Here is a 16419-nt window from a genome sequence, read left to right on the forward strand (position 1 = left end):
CACATTGGCCACTGCCCTGAGGCTAGAGGTCTAACAGCTAAACTTTGCAGGGGTTCTCAAACTATGACCTACCGGCCAGATTCAGCCAGCTAAGGACATTTATGTGGCCCCCTGGGTTATGGCAAATGGGATGAGGGGCCGAGACAGAGTGTGAGTTTTTGTTTTTACTATAGTCTAGCCTGCCAACAGTCTGAGGGGCAGTGAACTGGCCCCCTGTTTAAAAAGTTTGAGGACCACTGTGCTAAAGTTTTACTGCCTCAAGCCATAGGGCTATGAGTATTAGAGTGAATAGTCACTCAAGGAGGGCAAGTGTCTCTGCCCAGGGAAGCACAGTCATGCTGAGGAAGTTGTATTAGCCCAGGCTGAGCCTCCCCCCCCCCCCCAATGTGCAGTGCAGATTAGAGGCTGCACAAGGCTATGCTGTTCTGCTGTGCAGATTTGTAATTGCCCCAAGGAAAAGCTCCATACTACAGAATGGGGCTGCACAGCTGTGTTGTGGTCTGTGCTGATTCACTTCCAGTTTTGGATAGGTAAAGCCAGGTCCTATTAGTTTATGGCATTTTTTAGAGTACCCTATGCCTTTGGCTTTAATTTCTCTGCTGGTCTGCTGTTTTGCAACCAAGCAGAGCAATCAGCTAGAGTTGTCTTGTGTAATTTTTCTAACCACAGAAGCCAGCCCCTTCCCTGGTCCCCTCAGTTTGCTAGCTTCTCCTATTTCCCTACTAGTGTTAATTTGCTTCGGCCCCCAGGAGAAACCTTTTCTGACGAACTTCCAGATTATCTTCGTCTGGTGAGTTATACTTCTAGTCTTTGTGAATTTTACCAGTCAAGTGCTATTTTTGAGGATGAATTTAATAACTGATTGTGAGGGTATGAGAGGAGTTTAGAAAATCACGTGTGCTTTCTCTGCCATCTTGTCTCTGGCCCTCATTTTTTTCTAGATGAAGAAACTGAGACCAAAATAGGATAAGTGACTTGCTGACAATGATGCTTTTGCAAGTGTCCTGGTCCAGGCTTTTGATTTCTCATTTAGCGTTCTTCCCATTTCTCTTTTTGCTATACTGCCTTCCACTTCTACTGCCTCTCATTCGTTGACCATGCGTTTAATACATGCTTCCTGTGTGTAGTGGTAATGGTAATGATAATGATAAGATACTGCTCACATTTCCTAGAGTTTTGTAATTTGAAATGTACTTCAAATTCATTCTCTCTTACTTGACCCTTACATTAACCTTGAGAGGTATTTAGTATAAGTAAGATTATCTGCAGTTTACAAATTAGGAATTTGAGGCGCTTAGCAAAGCAAATTAGCCCTTTTTGTGGATCATACAGCTAGTAATGATCATACTGATATATAGTTAATAACAAACCCAAGTCTTTTGGCTACACTGGACTCTCTTTGTAGGTCAGTTCCTTGATAATTCTTTTTTTTTTTTTTTAATGTTTTTTTATTTTATATATATATATTTATAATATTATCCCTTGTATTCATTTTTCCAAATTACCCCCCCTCCCTCTATTCCCTCCCCCCGATGACAGGCAATCCCATACATTTTACATGTGTTACAATATAGTCTAGGTACAATACATGTGTGTGAATATCATTTTCTTGTTGCACAATAAACATTAGAATCCGAAGGTACATGCAACCTGGGCAGACAGATATTAGTGCTAACAATTTACATTCACTTCCCAGTGTTTCTTCTCTGGGTGTAGCTACCTCTGTCCATCATTGATCAACTGGAAGTGAGTTGGATCTTCTTTATGTTGAAGATTTCCACTTCCATCAGAATACATCCTCATACAGTATTGTTGTTGAAGTGTACAGTGATCTTCTGATTCTGCTCATTTCACTCAGCATCAGTTGATTTAAGTCTCTCCAGGCCTCTCTGTATTCCTCCTGCTGGTCATTTCTTACAGAGCAATAATATTCCATAACCTTCATATACCACAATTTACCCAACCATTCTCCAACTGATGGACATCCATTCATCTTCCAGTTTCTAGCTACAACAAAAAGAGCTGCCACAAACATTTTGGCACATATATGTCTCTTTCCGCTCTTTAGTATTTCTTTGGGATATAAGCCCAGTAGTAGCACTGCTGGGTCAAAGGGTATGCACAGTTTGATAACTTTTTGGGCATAATTCCAGATTGCTCTCCAGAATGGCTGGATTCTTTCGCAACTCCACCAGCAATGTATTAGTGTCCCAATTTCCCCACATCCCCTCCAACATTTATCATTATTTGTTCCTGTCATCTTAGCCAATCTGACAGGTGTGTAGTGGTATCTCAGAGTGGTCTTAATTTGCATTTCTCTGATCAGTAGTGATTTGGAACACTCTTTCATGTGAGTGGATATAGTTTCAATTTCTTCCTCTGAGAATTGTCTGTTCATATCATTTGACCATTTATCAATTGGAGAATGGTTCGGTTTCTTATAAATTATGGTCAGTTCTCTATATATTTTGGAAATGAGACCTTTGTCAGAACCTTTGTTTTTAAAAATATTTTCCCAATTTGTTGCTTCCCTTCTAATCTTGTTTGCATTAGTATTATTTGTACAGAAACTTTTTAGTTTGATGTAATCAAAATCTTCTATTTTGTGATCAATAATGATCTCTAGTTCTCCTCTGGTCATAAATTCCTTCCTCCTCCACAAGTCTGAGAGGTAGATTATCCTCTGTTCCTCTAATCTATTTATTATCTCCCTCTTTATGCCGAAATCATGGACCCATTTTGATCTTATCTTGGTATATGGTGTTAAGTGTGGATCCATATCTAATTTCTGCCATACCAATTTCCAGTTTTCCCAACAGTTTTTTCCGAATAATGAATTTTTATCCCTAATGTTGGAATCTTTGGGTTTGTCAAAGATTAGATTGCTATAGATGTACCCTTTTTTGTCCTTTGTATCTAATCTGTTCCACTGATCTACCGGTCTATTTCGTAGCCAATACCAAATGGTTTTGGTGACTGCTGCTATATAATATAGCTTTAGATCAGGTACACTTAGACCACACTCCTCTGAGTTTTTTTTTTCATTAGTTCCCTTGCAATTCTCGACCTTTTATTCTTCCATATGAATTTTGTTGTTATTTTTTCTAGGTCATTGAAATAGTTTCTTGGTAGTCTGAGTGGTATAGCACTAAATAAATAGATTAGTTTGGGGAGTATTTTCATCTTTATTATATTCGCTCGGCCTATCCAAGAGCACTGAATGTCTTTCCAATTATTTAAATCTGATTTTATTTTTGTGGCAAGTGTTTTGTAATTTTTCTCATATAATTCCTGACTTTTCTTTGGTAGATGGATTCCCAAATATTTTATACTCTCAACATTTGTTTGGAATGGAATTTCTCTTTGTATCTCTTGCTGTTGCATTTTGTTAGTGATATATAAAAATGCCGAGGATTTATGTGGATTTATTTTGTATCCTGCCACTTTGCTGAAATTTTGAATTATTTCTAGTAGCTTTTTAGCAGAGTCTTTGGGGTTCTCTAAGTATACCATCATGTCATCTGCAAAAAGTGATAGTTTAATTTCCTCATTTCCTACTCTAATTCCTTGAATCTCTTTCTCGGCTCTTATTGCCGAGGCTAGCGTTTCTAGTACTATATTGAATAGTAATGGTGATAGTGGGCAACCTTGTTTCACTTCTGATCTTACTGGGAAAGGTTGCAGTTTATTTCTATTGCATATTATGCTTACTGAAGGTCTTAAATATATGCTCCTGATTATTCTAAGGAATAGTCCATTTATTCCTATACTCTCAAGAGTTTTTAGTAGGAATGGATGTTGGATTTTGTCAAATGCTTTTTCTGCATCTATTGAGATGATCATATGGTTCTTATTAATTTGATTATTAATATGGTCAATTATATTAATAGTTTTCCTAATATTAAACCAGCCCTGCATTCCTGGAATAAATCCTACTTGATCATAGTGTATTATCCTGGAGATGATTTTCTGAAGTCTTTTTGCTAATATCTTATTTAAGATTTTAGCATCAATATTCATTAAGGAGATTGGTCTATAATTTTCTTTCTCAGTTTTCGATCGACCTGGTTTAGGTATCAGTACCATGTCTGTGTCATAAAAGGAGTTTGGTAGGACTCCTTCATCCCCTATTTTTTCAAATAAGTTATATAACATTGGGGCTAATTGTTCTTTAAATGTTTGGTAGAATTCACATGTGAATCCATCTGGCCCTGGGGATTTTTTCCTGGGGAGTTGATTAATAGCTTGTTCTATTTCTTTTTCTGAAATGGGACTATTTAAGCAATTTATCTCCTCCTCTGTTAATCTAGGGAGCCTATATTTTTGGAGGAAGTCATCCATTTCACTTAAGTTATCAAATTTATTGGCATAAAGTTGGGCAAAGTAACTCCTTATTATTTCTCTTATTTCCTCTTCATTGGTGGAAAGATCCCCCTTTTCATTTGTAAGACTATCAATTTGATTTTCCTCTTTCTTTTTTTTGATCAAATTTACCAAAGGTTTATCTATTTTATTGGCTTTTTCATAAAACCAACTCTTGGTTTTATTTATTAATTCAATAGTTTTTTTACTTTCAATTTTATTGATTTCTCCTTTTAATTTTTGTATTTCAAGTTTAATTTTTGGTTGGGGGTCCTTGATATTTCTTAAAGGCTGAGCAGTTTCCTGATAACAATTGGGAAGATTAGATTAATGTTTGCATAGAGTATTTAATTGGGATCCTTAAAACATAACAGGAGCAGAACGTCCAAAGCATTTTCTTTTTAAAATTTTTGCTTTTCTCCCTTTACCCAAATAAACTGTCACTCTAGTTTATATTTAAGTATCTTGCTTGAAATGTCTGGGTTCCTTTTTAATGGTTGACTTTCTATGGTGCTTAAGATTTCATATGGAAAAAAATGATGTTTTCAAGATGCTATTGTGTCCTGTTTATAAGGGTACCATTCTGACAGGCTATTGTGGAGGCTGCTCTTTAGAAGAGATACCTTTCTTTATGATGTATAAGGGCATACTGCATCCTCTTCCTTGGAAATTGCCTAAACATAAAATAATGGATAACTAGTCACTAACTAAAGAGACAGAAAGAATAGATATTTGTTGCCCCTAGTCAAAAGAATTCAAGCTGACATCTCATCACCTTGAGATGAGACAGTACCTAAAGAACATTATGCTCAATTCCCTTCATTTCATATATGAAGAAACTGATGCTAAGGGAAGGCAAATGGGTCTCTCAAGACTACAAATATAATGAAATTTAGAAGAAGGATTTGAGTTCAGATCTTCTGAGTATATTTCATAGCATAGCAAGTATGTTCTGACCTCTCTATACCAGAGTCAGAAGGGCTTCTATCTAGCCTTCAGGAACCTAGAGTACCCCAAGGGGCTCCTAGAGTATCTTTTCTTGATGGATATCATTTTGAATCCCACTTGTTATTTTGCTCCCTTCTTTTTGATCAGTGATTATCAACCTAGGTGCATTTAATCACCTAAATCAAATATCAATTAGATTTTAAAAGAGACATTTACTTTAAACTATAGGAAGGAAAGATAACATTTCACCCAAGACCTATAGAGCTTACTCTCCATACTGTTCTTCTCTGAGGGGGAAAATAGTTGAATTCAGATCAATTCTTGAATAATCTTGGTCCTACCAGGTTCATGTAAAGATTTATCACAGCTGCTAGATGAATTCTTTTCAAAGCTTTCATTGACATTTGAGCAAAAAGTCTTATTCCTCTAGGCACTGATTTCAGACTAACTGAAAAACCTGACCTGGAACATAGGGACACCAAATTACCCTTTGGGCTTTGGAATGCTGGGGTACAGAGGCATCGTACTCAACTTTTGAAACATATTAGGTCCCTGAGAAGTCCCACTCTTACATACAAAAATACAAAAAGAACAAATTAGAAGCCAAGAACTAAGCGTAAAGTCTTATATTTCTTTTTCCTTTACAGCCTTGTCTCAAAGACACTATGAGTGAAGTTATCAAATGAGGTAAAAAATAAAATTTAAAAAAGAATGTGGCCAAAGCTGATTTGAATGTGTCTACCATCAATTAGCTAGATAGGTAAATGGATAGCATACTGAGTCTGGAGACAGGAAGACCTAAGTTCATATCTGGTCACAGATACTCATTAGGTGATATAATCTGGTCTCCTAGAAGAAATTTAAAAAGATCTTGAAAGAGAGCTAGAAGAAAATTGGGGAAAGGAAATGAAAAATTTGCAAGAGGGTTTAGAAAAGGCAACACAGAAATTATATGAAGAAAATTTATTACAAAATAGACTTAGTGAAATGGAAAAAGCATATAACTCATTAAAAAATAAATCTGATAAAATGAAAAAAGAAAGCAACTTCCAGGAAAATAGAATTTGTGAAATGGAAAAAAAAATCCATAGAACAAAACAACTCATCTGAAAATTCAATTTGACAAATGTAGGGGGACAGAACTCTGAAAAGGTATACTTAAGACTCAGTATGATTGATGAAATAATGATTCTCTAGCTAATCATTCCAGTTAAGTACATATACTTAATATGTTGTGGTGATGTAATGCTACTATAGTTAGCACTTGTGTAGTAATGGCTACAATTGTGCATGCTCAATGTAAATAGTGATGTAATCATAGTGAAATATTTAAAAGAAGTCTCAGACAAGAAGATTATCTCTCAGCCACAGACACAAGATAAGACACCAGATTCCAGACTCCATCTTTGATCAGCCACATGGCAGCTCTCCTACCTCCTTCACGCCTCTACTAAGACCAAGGGCTCAGGCTAATCTCAAAGTCCTCCAGAGAGCTAGTCTGGAAATTACAGAAAAATACAAAAAGAAGTAGAAAAAGTAAATAAAGAAAATGATTCACTAAAATGAACAAATGGAAATGAATGACTCAATGACAAAACAAAAATTAGTCAAACAAAACCAAAAAAAAGAAAAAATAGAAAAAAATGTAAAATACCTAATTGGGAAAATAACCGACCTGAAAAATAGAGCTGGAAGAGATAATCTATGGATTATTGAACTCCTTGAAATACATGATGAAAAAAAAGAGGTTAGACACTATCTTTCAGGAAGTCATCAAAGAGAACTGCCCAGATATCATAGAATCAGAAGGTAAAATGACCATTGAAAGAATTCACTGAACACCTCCTGAAAGAGACCCCAAAACTAAAATCCCAAGGAATGTCATGGCTAAATTTGAGACACAATTCAAGAAAGAATTCAAATACAGAGGAACCACAATAAGAATTACTCAGGATCTAGCAGCTTCCACTTTAAGAGACTGAAGGGCCTGGAATCTGATATTCTGAAAGATAAAGGAGCTTGGAATGCAGCCAAGAATAAACTACCTAGCTAAGCTGAGCATTTTTTTTTTTGGGGGGGGGGAAGAAAATGGACATTCAATAACACTGGTGAATTCCATTTATTTTTGATGAAAAGACAAGAGTTAAACAAAAAGTTTGACCTCTAAATATAGAACTCAAGAGAAACAAAGAGTTAAAAAGAAAAAAAAAACTTTTGAGCACAGTATTTCTGTTATGGGTATACATTGAAAGTACATGTATAATATGATTTTACTGTTATAAAAAAGAAACTAGAAATGGAAAGGGGATTGTAAAAGAAAAAAGGGGGAAAGTGAAGGTAAAATAAAATTACATCTCATGAAGAGGCAAAGAAAATATGTTATAATTGAGGGAAAAAAAGGAGGGTGATAAATATTGTGTGAATCTTACTCTCATCAGATTTGGCCCAAAGAAAGAATATTAGATATATTTGGTTTCACTGAGAAACATCTCTCATCTTATAGAAAAGTGGGAGGAGAAAGGGTAAAATGGAAAGGGGTAGGCTAAATAGAAGGAGGAAGAAAAATAGTAGGGGAAAGGTGTAAGAAAGAGAGAGGGTCTCTAAAGGTGGAGGACTGATTGAGGCAAGTAGTGCTCATAAGTAAAATACTGGGGAGGAGGGAAAGGGAAAAAGGAAAGAGAAAAATATAATTTGGGGTTAATAAGATGGCAGAAAATACAGAATTAGTAGTTTTAAATGTAAATGTGAATGGGGTGAACTCTCCCATAAAAGCTAAGCAGATAGCAGACTAGATTGTTTGCAAGAAACAAAATAAATGCACATAAATCATCAGCATTGTTATATATCACTAACAATACCCAACAGCAAAAGATACAAAGAGAAATCCCATTTAAAATAACTGTTGATAATACAAAATATTTGGGAATCTATCTGCCAAGGGAAAGGCAAGAATTACACAAGCAAAACTACAAAACACTTTCCACACAAATAAAATCGGATCTAAGCAATTGGAAAAATATCAAGTACTCATGGATAAATCAAGAGATTATAATAAAGATGACAATACTACATAAACTAATTATTTATTTAGTGCTATGCCAATCACCCTCCAAGAAAGTATTTTACTGACCTAGAAAAAAATAACAACAAAATTCATCTGGAAGAACAAAAGGTCAGGAATTTTAAAGGAATTAATGAAGAGAAAAGCACATGAAGGTGGCCTACCTGCACTAGATCTAAAACGACATTATAAAGCAGTGGTGATCAAAATTATTTGGTACTGGCTAAGAAATAGAGAAGTTGATCAGTGGAATAGGTTAGGTTCACAGAACAAAATAGCCAACAACAATCTGGTATTTGACAAACCCAAAGGCCCCAGCTTTTGGGATAAGAATTCACTAATTGACAAAAACTGCTGGAAAAATTGGAAACTAGTATGGCAGAGAATAGGCATAGACCCACACCTAACACCATACATGAAAATATTTTGAAAAAGATTCATGATCTAGACATAAAGAATGATATTATAAACAAATTAGAATGACATAGTAAAGTTTACCTCTCAGATTTGTGGGGAGGAAGGAATTTGTGACCAAAGAAGAACTAGAGACCATTATTGGTCATAAAATAAATAATTTTGATTACATTAAGTTAAAAAGGTTTTACACAAACAAAACTAATGCAGACGAGATTAGAAGGGAAACAATAAACTAGGAAAATAGGTTTATATGCAAAGGATCTGAAAAAGGCCTCATTTCTAAAATATATCGAGAATTGACTCAAATTTATAATAGTTCAAGCCATTCTCTAATTGACAAATGGTCAAAGAATATGAACAGACAATTTTCAGATGAAAAAATTGAAACTATTTGTAGCCACATAAAAAAGGTGCTCCAAATCACTATTGATTAGAGAAATGAAAATTAAGACAACTCTGAGATACCACTATATACCTGTCAGATTGGCTATGTAACAGGAAAAGATAATGATGAATGTTGGAGGGGATGTGGAAAAACTGGGAAACTGATACATTGTGGGTGGAATTGTGAGTGTATCCAACCATTTTGGAGAGCAGTTGGGAAGTATGTTCAAAAAGTTATTAAACTGTGCATACCCTTTGATCCAGCAGTGTTTCTACTGGGAGTACATCCCAAAGAAGTCTTTAAGGAGGGAAAGGGACCTGTATGTGCAAAAATGTCTGTGGCAGCCGTCTTTGGAGTGGCAAAAAACTGGAAACTGAGTGGATGCCCATCAATTAGAGAATGGCTGAATAAATTATGGTATATGAATTCTATGGAATACTATTGTTCTATAAGAAATGACCAGTAGGATGATTTCAGAGAGGCTTGGAGAGACCTACATGAATTGATGCCAAGTGAAATGAACAGAACCAGGACTATAACAAGACCATACAATGATCAGTTCTGATGGATATTGCTCCCTTCAACATTGAGATGATTCAAACCAGTTCTACTTGTGCAGTGATGAAGAGAGTCATCTCCACCCAGAAAGAGAACTGTGGAAACAGAGTGTGGAACACAATATAGCATTCTCACTTTCTCTGTTGTTATTTGCTTGCATATTTTTTTTCTGTTTTTCTTTTTCTTCCTCCTTGATCTGATTTTTTTTGTGCAACAAGATAACTGAATATAATATATATATGTATATATATGTATATATATATATATATATATATGCATATATATACATATATATTTATATATATATGTATATATATATATATATACATATACACACACACACACACACACACACACATACACACATATATTGCATCTAACATGCATTTCAACATATTTAACATATATTGGACTACCTGCCAACTACAGGAGGAGATGGGGAGGAGTGGAAAATTTGGAACAAAATCTTATGCAAGGCTCAAAGTTGGAAAAATTACCCATGTATTTGCTTTGTAAATAAAAAGCTTTAATAAAAATAAATAAATAAATACTTTACTAAAAAAAGAAATAATTAAAACTACAATACATCATAGATGATGTGAATTTGTGGTTTTCTAAGTCAATATGTAGCCACAGGAATTCTTGTCTATTTGAATTTGACTGCTCTGGCCTAGAATCCTGATATGTGTCTTTTTCAGAGTCACATAGTCAGAGTTCATTTTAAACCAGATAATCTCAATGCCAAGGCTAGTTCTCTATCCATGCTGCCACTGTTAGTAATGAAATAGGGTATATTTCATTCTATTCAGTCATATCTGACTCTTTGTGACCCCATTTGTCTTTTTCTGGAGAAACATACCATGGTGACATTGAAGAAACTGAGAGTCAGAGAGGATAATAATTTTCCCATACTGAAATAATGTCAAGAAGCAACATTTGAACTCAGATCTTGAGAACAGGTCTTTTTTTGTTACTTTCCATGTATCTTTGATGAATTGGACCTTTTCATTGTTATTCTCCTTGATATGCTATACCTGGGAGATAATGTGGAATATATAGTCCCAAATTCAGGGAAACAAATTCTGTTCTGGGACTCTAAACAAGTCATTTAACTTCTAGGCAATTACAGAGAAGGTGCCAATTATATTGGCCAAGGAAATTTCCTCACCTGATCCTTCATAATTTCATTGGAACCACAGTCATTATAGCCATCTTATGCCTCTTATTCTTCTTTGTATCTGGTTTTGTGGATATTATGTGGGCAAGGAAGTGTTAAGGGAGAAATATCTTCTGGAGATTATTTTGATTACTGTGTAGAGTAAGGGGGGATCTTTTTTTTTCCCTGACATGATCTATTTAGATATTTTTAACATCATTCATGAACCATATAAAATTTTCAATTTTAGAACTCAAAATAGTTGCCTTAACAAAAGATTTAATAGGTCTTACATGGCCTACAGGCTGGATGCTCTCTATCTCTCCAGTAGAGAATGAAATGTAAGAGGAAGTAGGAAGAAACAGAACAATAAGACCAATTAGGAGACCATTGCATAAGAAATAGTTAAAGTCTGAATTAGGATAGTGGCCTCATAAACAAAGATAAGGGAATGAAATAAATATTGTGCATTCTGAATTAGAAAATTCTTGACTTCAAGACATATTCTGCCTCACTAGGAAGCTAAGTAACTCTGGAGAAGTCACAACTTTCTGCCTGCAATTTCTTTATCTGAAAAATGAGAGTTTTGGTCTCAGTGGCCTTTTAAGGTCCAGTTCAGTTCTAAGTTTCTGATCCTATAAAGTTGATAAGTGATTAATTATGGGGTTAGGGAAGCAGAAGAGGGGAGTTTCAAAAATGACTTCATGATCACAAAATTCTCCAGCTTCAAAAGATTATAACAGAAACTTAGAAGCAGAATGGATCTGGAGGAAACATTATGAGTGTCATCTTGGGTTTAGGATAGCAAGAGAATATCTAATTAGAAATATCTAAAAGGTAGTTGGCAATGTGGGGAATGAAATTCTGATGTAAGATTATGACTAGATATATAGATTTGGAAATAATCTTCAAAGAAATGATAATTTAAACCATTGGAACTGATGAGTTTATCAACAGAGAAAGCACAGAGAAAGAGAAAATGTCCTAGGACAGAGCCTTGGGGGATATCGATGAAAGGAATGGGAAATGGGGAAATCTGTTCCAGTAAGAAAGTGCCATCAGACAGGTGGTGAGAAAATCACAAGAGAGAAAAGTATCATAAGCATAATTGAAGGAAAAACTGTTGGATGAGGGTGACTGACACCCAATTGTTAATAGGTATTGATTGAGATAGTGAACCCAAGAAGCATGAATTCTATCTATAGCACATTTAATTGTGTATGTGAAAATAGAGGTGAATGATGCTTGGTTCAGATTTGATGAGGTATCAGTTGTGATAGAATAAGAGTGCAGATGATATTATAATAGTTGTACTTGTGGGATTAAAAAAAGAAAAAAAAAGGAAGGTCAGAGTAGAAGAGAACAGACAGTTCAGGGAACAGACAGTGTTAAAGGAATTAGATGAAATTTGTGAGGGCAAATAATAGGTCTAAAAGAAAAAGTATAGAGCAAAAAATGGCAGGAAAAGAAATGATGGTCATTGAGAGAAGGTTCATATTTCAGAGTAATGGAGATAAGTACAGTTATGAGTGATGATGAGATCCAAGATATGTGGATACATTAAACTAGAGCGATGATGTAGATCAAAGAAATTGGGGAGGTTAATGAAATGAGATGATAAAGTATTCTAGAGGATTTCTATCTGTATGTCAGGCAAAGAATAAGGATGAAGATTTTAAGACAGGCATTAAACTCCTTGAGAAAGGAGTAAGCATTTATTAAGTGTTTATTATATGCCATCTATTGTATTATGTGCTTTCCCAAATGTCATATAATTTTATCCTTAAAAAAATCCTATAAGAGAGTTGCTGCTATTATCTTCATTTTATCTTAAGGAAACTGAATTAGAAGTGAAATAACTTGCCCAAAGTCACATTATTGACTTTAAAGTTAGGTTTGAATTCAGATCTTACTGATTAATTTAAGGTTCAGCTCTCTATCCACTATGTCACCTAGTTGCCTCCAAGTGGGAGAATATGTATAAATTTGTTTTGCTTAACCATGAATATATGTTAAAACTTTTTTCCCCTTTTCAATAGGGAAGAGTGGTGGAAAATAAAGAAGTGATTTTTGGCTAATTGAAAAAACCTAAAAGAAAAAAATTTCAGAATAGGTAGCAACAACCATTTCTGTAGAATTTATATGCTAAATACAATCAAGTTTAATGTCTTTATTAAAGTAACTCAATTATATCTCAAAGCATTTTAAATTTTAAAAGTTACTGATATCTTTTGTTGTTGCATCATATCTGTAGCTCAAGAGCCTTCCCCTACCAATTGAGTTATCCTTGTAGTAAGTAAAAAATGTTAAAAAAAAAAGTAGTTTAGCAAAAACCAAAATATTAACCATATATGCATCAACAGTATATTTAACTATATCAACCATATAAAAAATTGGGGGGAGATAAGATAATTGGGGTTAAATGACTTGCCCAGGGTCACACAGCTAAGAAATGTTAAGAATCCTAGGCCAGATTTGAACTCAGGTCCTCCTTATTCCAGGCCAGTGTTCTCTCCACTGCATCATCTAGATGTCCCCATATCAAATGACAATATATGCAATATTCATCATCCATAATGCAGCATCCAGTTGTGAAGAATAAGGAAGTACATTATCTCAATTCTTCTCTGGGGCCAAGCTTGTTTATTACTGTTATAATATTGTTTCATTTTATCACTCATTCATTTTATATTGTTATAATCATTCTCCATATTGCTTTTCCAGTTCTGTTTCTTTCAATTTTGTATCAGGTCATATAAATATTAGAATGTTCCTCTGAATTTTTTATCTTTGTTATTTTTTACAATGCCTATTATCCACAATTTAATAAGGTCCATTACAAATAATGGGCTACTACTTTGTTTTAAAATTTTTGCTTCCACAAAAAGTCTTGTTCTGATTATGGAATCTTTCTTTACTGGTGACATTAAAAACAAAACAAAACAAAACAAACAGACAAAAAAAACCAATTACTGAAAATGCTTCTATGTTGAAGTAATGTAACTTCATTTCTTGCCAGATATATTTTTTTCATTAATTTATATTTTTTCCTCCTTAATGTGCATTTGAGAGAAGTTTATGTATGTAGCTATTCTCCCAAATAAAGGCTTCTGTAACTTTTCTTTCTGCAGTGCAAGCTGGAGTTCCATTCCTGTTCCTCTGGAAAAGGCTTCACAACCCTATGTGAGGGACCCTGCCCATGTCTTCCAGAGCCAGAACATCCCAAGCACAAGACAGAGAAGAATAGTGAGTTTGGATTCTGGGGGGCATTTCTTATGGAGACATAGGTCTTGGAGGCCCAGGAGCATGTCAGCTTTAGTCTTCTACACATACAAGCAGGAGTTTAAAATCCAGATCATAGCTATCTTGAAAGGCAGGCTTTTTGGCTAAGAGTTCCACATCATATTCAGGTACTTTTCTACACAAGTATATGTAGTTGATAAAACTTAAAAAAGAAAATGAAATGTTGATAATCCTTGAGAGTAAAAGGCAAAGAAAGGCACCCAACTTTTGCAAAAGTTAAAACTAGACATTGGCCAGGAGAGTTTGGTGTTTCTCAGAAAGGAGAAAAAGGACTGATGTAGGTGTGAGATGGATTTCCATGAACTCATTTCTTTGAATTTCTCAAGGCCAAATTTCAGAATTGGAACTAAGGGGATTCCATAATCATATAGTCTGGCCAATTACTAATGTGTTTTGCTTGACATTTTAACAATAAGCTAAAGGATGAAAATGAAATAAGCCCTTCACAAGAGAATGGACATCAAGGAAGATCTTTGCAATGTGAAAGTAATATTATCCTCTTGGACTGGGCTTTCCAACCTTTCTTTCTAACAGAACCTTCTAGCATTAGCTTCAGTTTCATGAGCCTGGGGCTTTTTAAAGATTACTTTGTAATTTAAAGTTTCAATATATGTATATAAAAGATTGGCTATCAAATGACAGATTTTTATTGTCTACGATTGTATCTTTGTATCCATAGCCTACCAACCATGTGTGTTTAATTTATGAAAGTAAAATGGAATTATATTGAATGGAATCAAATTGTGGATTTTGTGAAAATTTGTGGTGGATGAACTTGGCTTTAGAATTGTATTCCAGCTGTATTTTTATATACTCTTCTGCCACCCCTCATCAATTTAAAATCCTATCTTTCTTCCATTTTGAATCAAAAAGTGGAAAGAATACCAGCTGTGGATTCAGAGGACTTGGGGATTAAAATCCTATTTCTGGCAGATGCCTGTGTGACCTTGGACAAGTAATTGTACTTCCATTATCATCCTCATCCTCCTTGTCATCATCCTCATCATTATCATCCTTATTTTAGTAATAGCTAATATTTATATAATATTTCCTATATGCCAGGTACTGTTCTAAACACTTTATAATTATCTCATTTCATCCTTACAAGAACCCTGAGAGATTGGTGCTATTTTTAATCTTAATGAAACTGAGTTTCCCCATCTCTAAAATGAGGGGATGGAATTAAATGGTCTTATAAGTTCCTCCCATTTCTAGGTTTATTGCTCTATAAAGTTTATTTGTCCTTGACTCAGTCAGCAATATTTCTGTCCCACATCTCTTTCTGAAACCTATTTAAATTTGTCTTTGCTATTCTCTTTTTGAGAAAATTCATCTAATTCCATTCAAATTTAGACTGGTACAAGAGAATGAAAGGTGAACTTGGTTAAGCTAGAGTTGCATCCCTTAAAATCTCAGGATCTCTATATCAATCCTTTCCTATCTGGAGTATTTGAATAGAGACTGGCAGATTTTCTGGTAATATTTCTACAAGGTTGTTCCTGACTAGACCTCCATTCCCAAGGAATAAACAAAGAAAAAAGGATAAGAATAACTCTGGGAGTTAACTTGATTATTTTTCCTTCATGTCGAATTTTCTAAGGAAAAAGAAATGCAGACTGGGTAAGAGCCAGTCTCTAGGTCTCTAGGTCTAATGTTGAATTAATAGGGGGAGAATGGAACTCTTCTTGATTTAACAAGTAGATTGGAGCCAACAAGTCAAGAAGGTCTGACAAAAATAAAAAAAATGTGCTGCTAGTTTTTCCTAGGAAAATATCCTCCCAGGGAAATAACCCTATCTCTTCACTTGAGTTGTTTGGAAGAGCAGAAAAGAGTAAGGTACTTTTTTTCTTGTGGGTTTTCAACTTAAGGGCTGGATTCTGGTACACACATCATGTTGACAGATGATTGTCGAATTCTATTACTTATTAAAAGTTACATTGTGAAATACATTCAAACACAAAAATGGAAAGAAGCAAAGGCAAAGGGAGAAGAGGCTGCTTTTTTGCTCTCAGTAATTTCTCAATAGGGTAGAAAAACCCATGGACATGTTGCAAAGGCTCTTAGCAAAATGTAAATCGAGCTCTGGAGCCAGGGCATAAACTTGTTCTTTAATGTCTCTTGTAAAGGCTAAGTACTCTGCAAACATAATTTAAAAGCAGTTTATATTAATCTTTCCCCACCCTTTCAGTCACATTCACATGATATTCAGTGATAAATTATGGTCAGAAA

At 34.7% G+C, this 16419-nt stretch overlaps 1 protein-coding gene across 1 annotated transcript in view; it reads left to right on the forward strand.

Annotated features, from left to right (window-relative positions):
• The window catches only part of SPOCK1 (SPARC (osteonectin), cwcv and kazal like domains proteoglycan 1), an 809688-nt gene that overhangs the window by 657392 nt on the left and 135877 nt on the right, over positions 1–16419 (forward strand). The window contains exon 6 of the mRNA XM_074290862.1: positions 14019–14133. Within this exon, the coding sequence (XP_074146963.1) occupies positions 14019–14133 (115 nt within the window). The remainder of the gene's footprint in view (positions 1–14018; positions 14134–16419) is intronic.

The sequence above is a fragment of the Sminthopsis crassicaudata genome, chromosome 2 (assembly GCF_048593235.1).
Source record: "Sminthopsis crassicaudata isolate SCR6 chromosome 2, ASM4859323v1, whole genome shotgun sequence".
Classification (NCBI taxonomy): domain Eukaryota; kingdom Metazoa; phylum Chordata; class Mammalia; order Dasyuromorphia; family Dasyuridae; genus Sminthopsis; species Sminthopsis crassicaudata.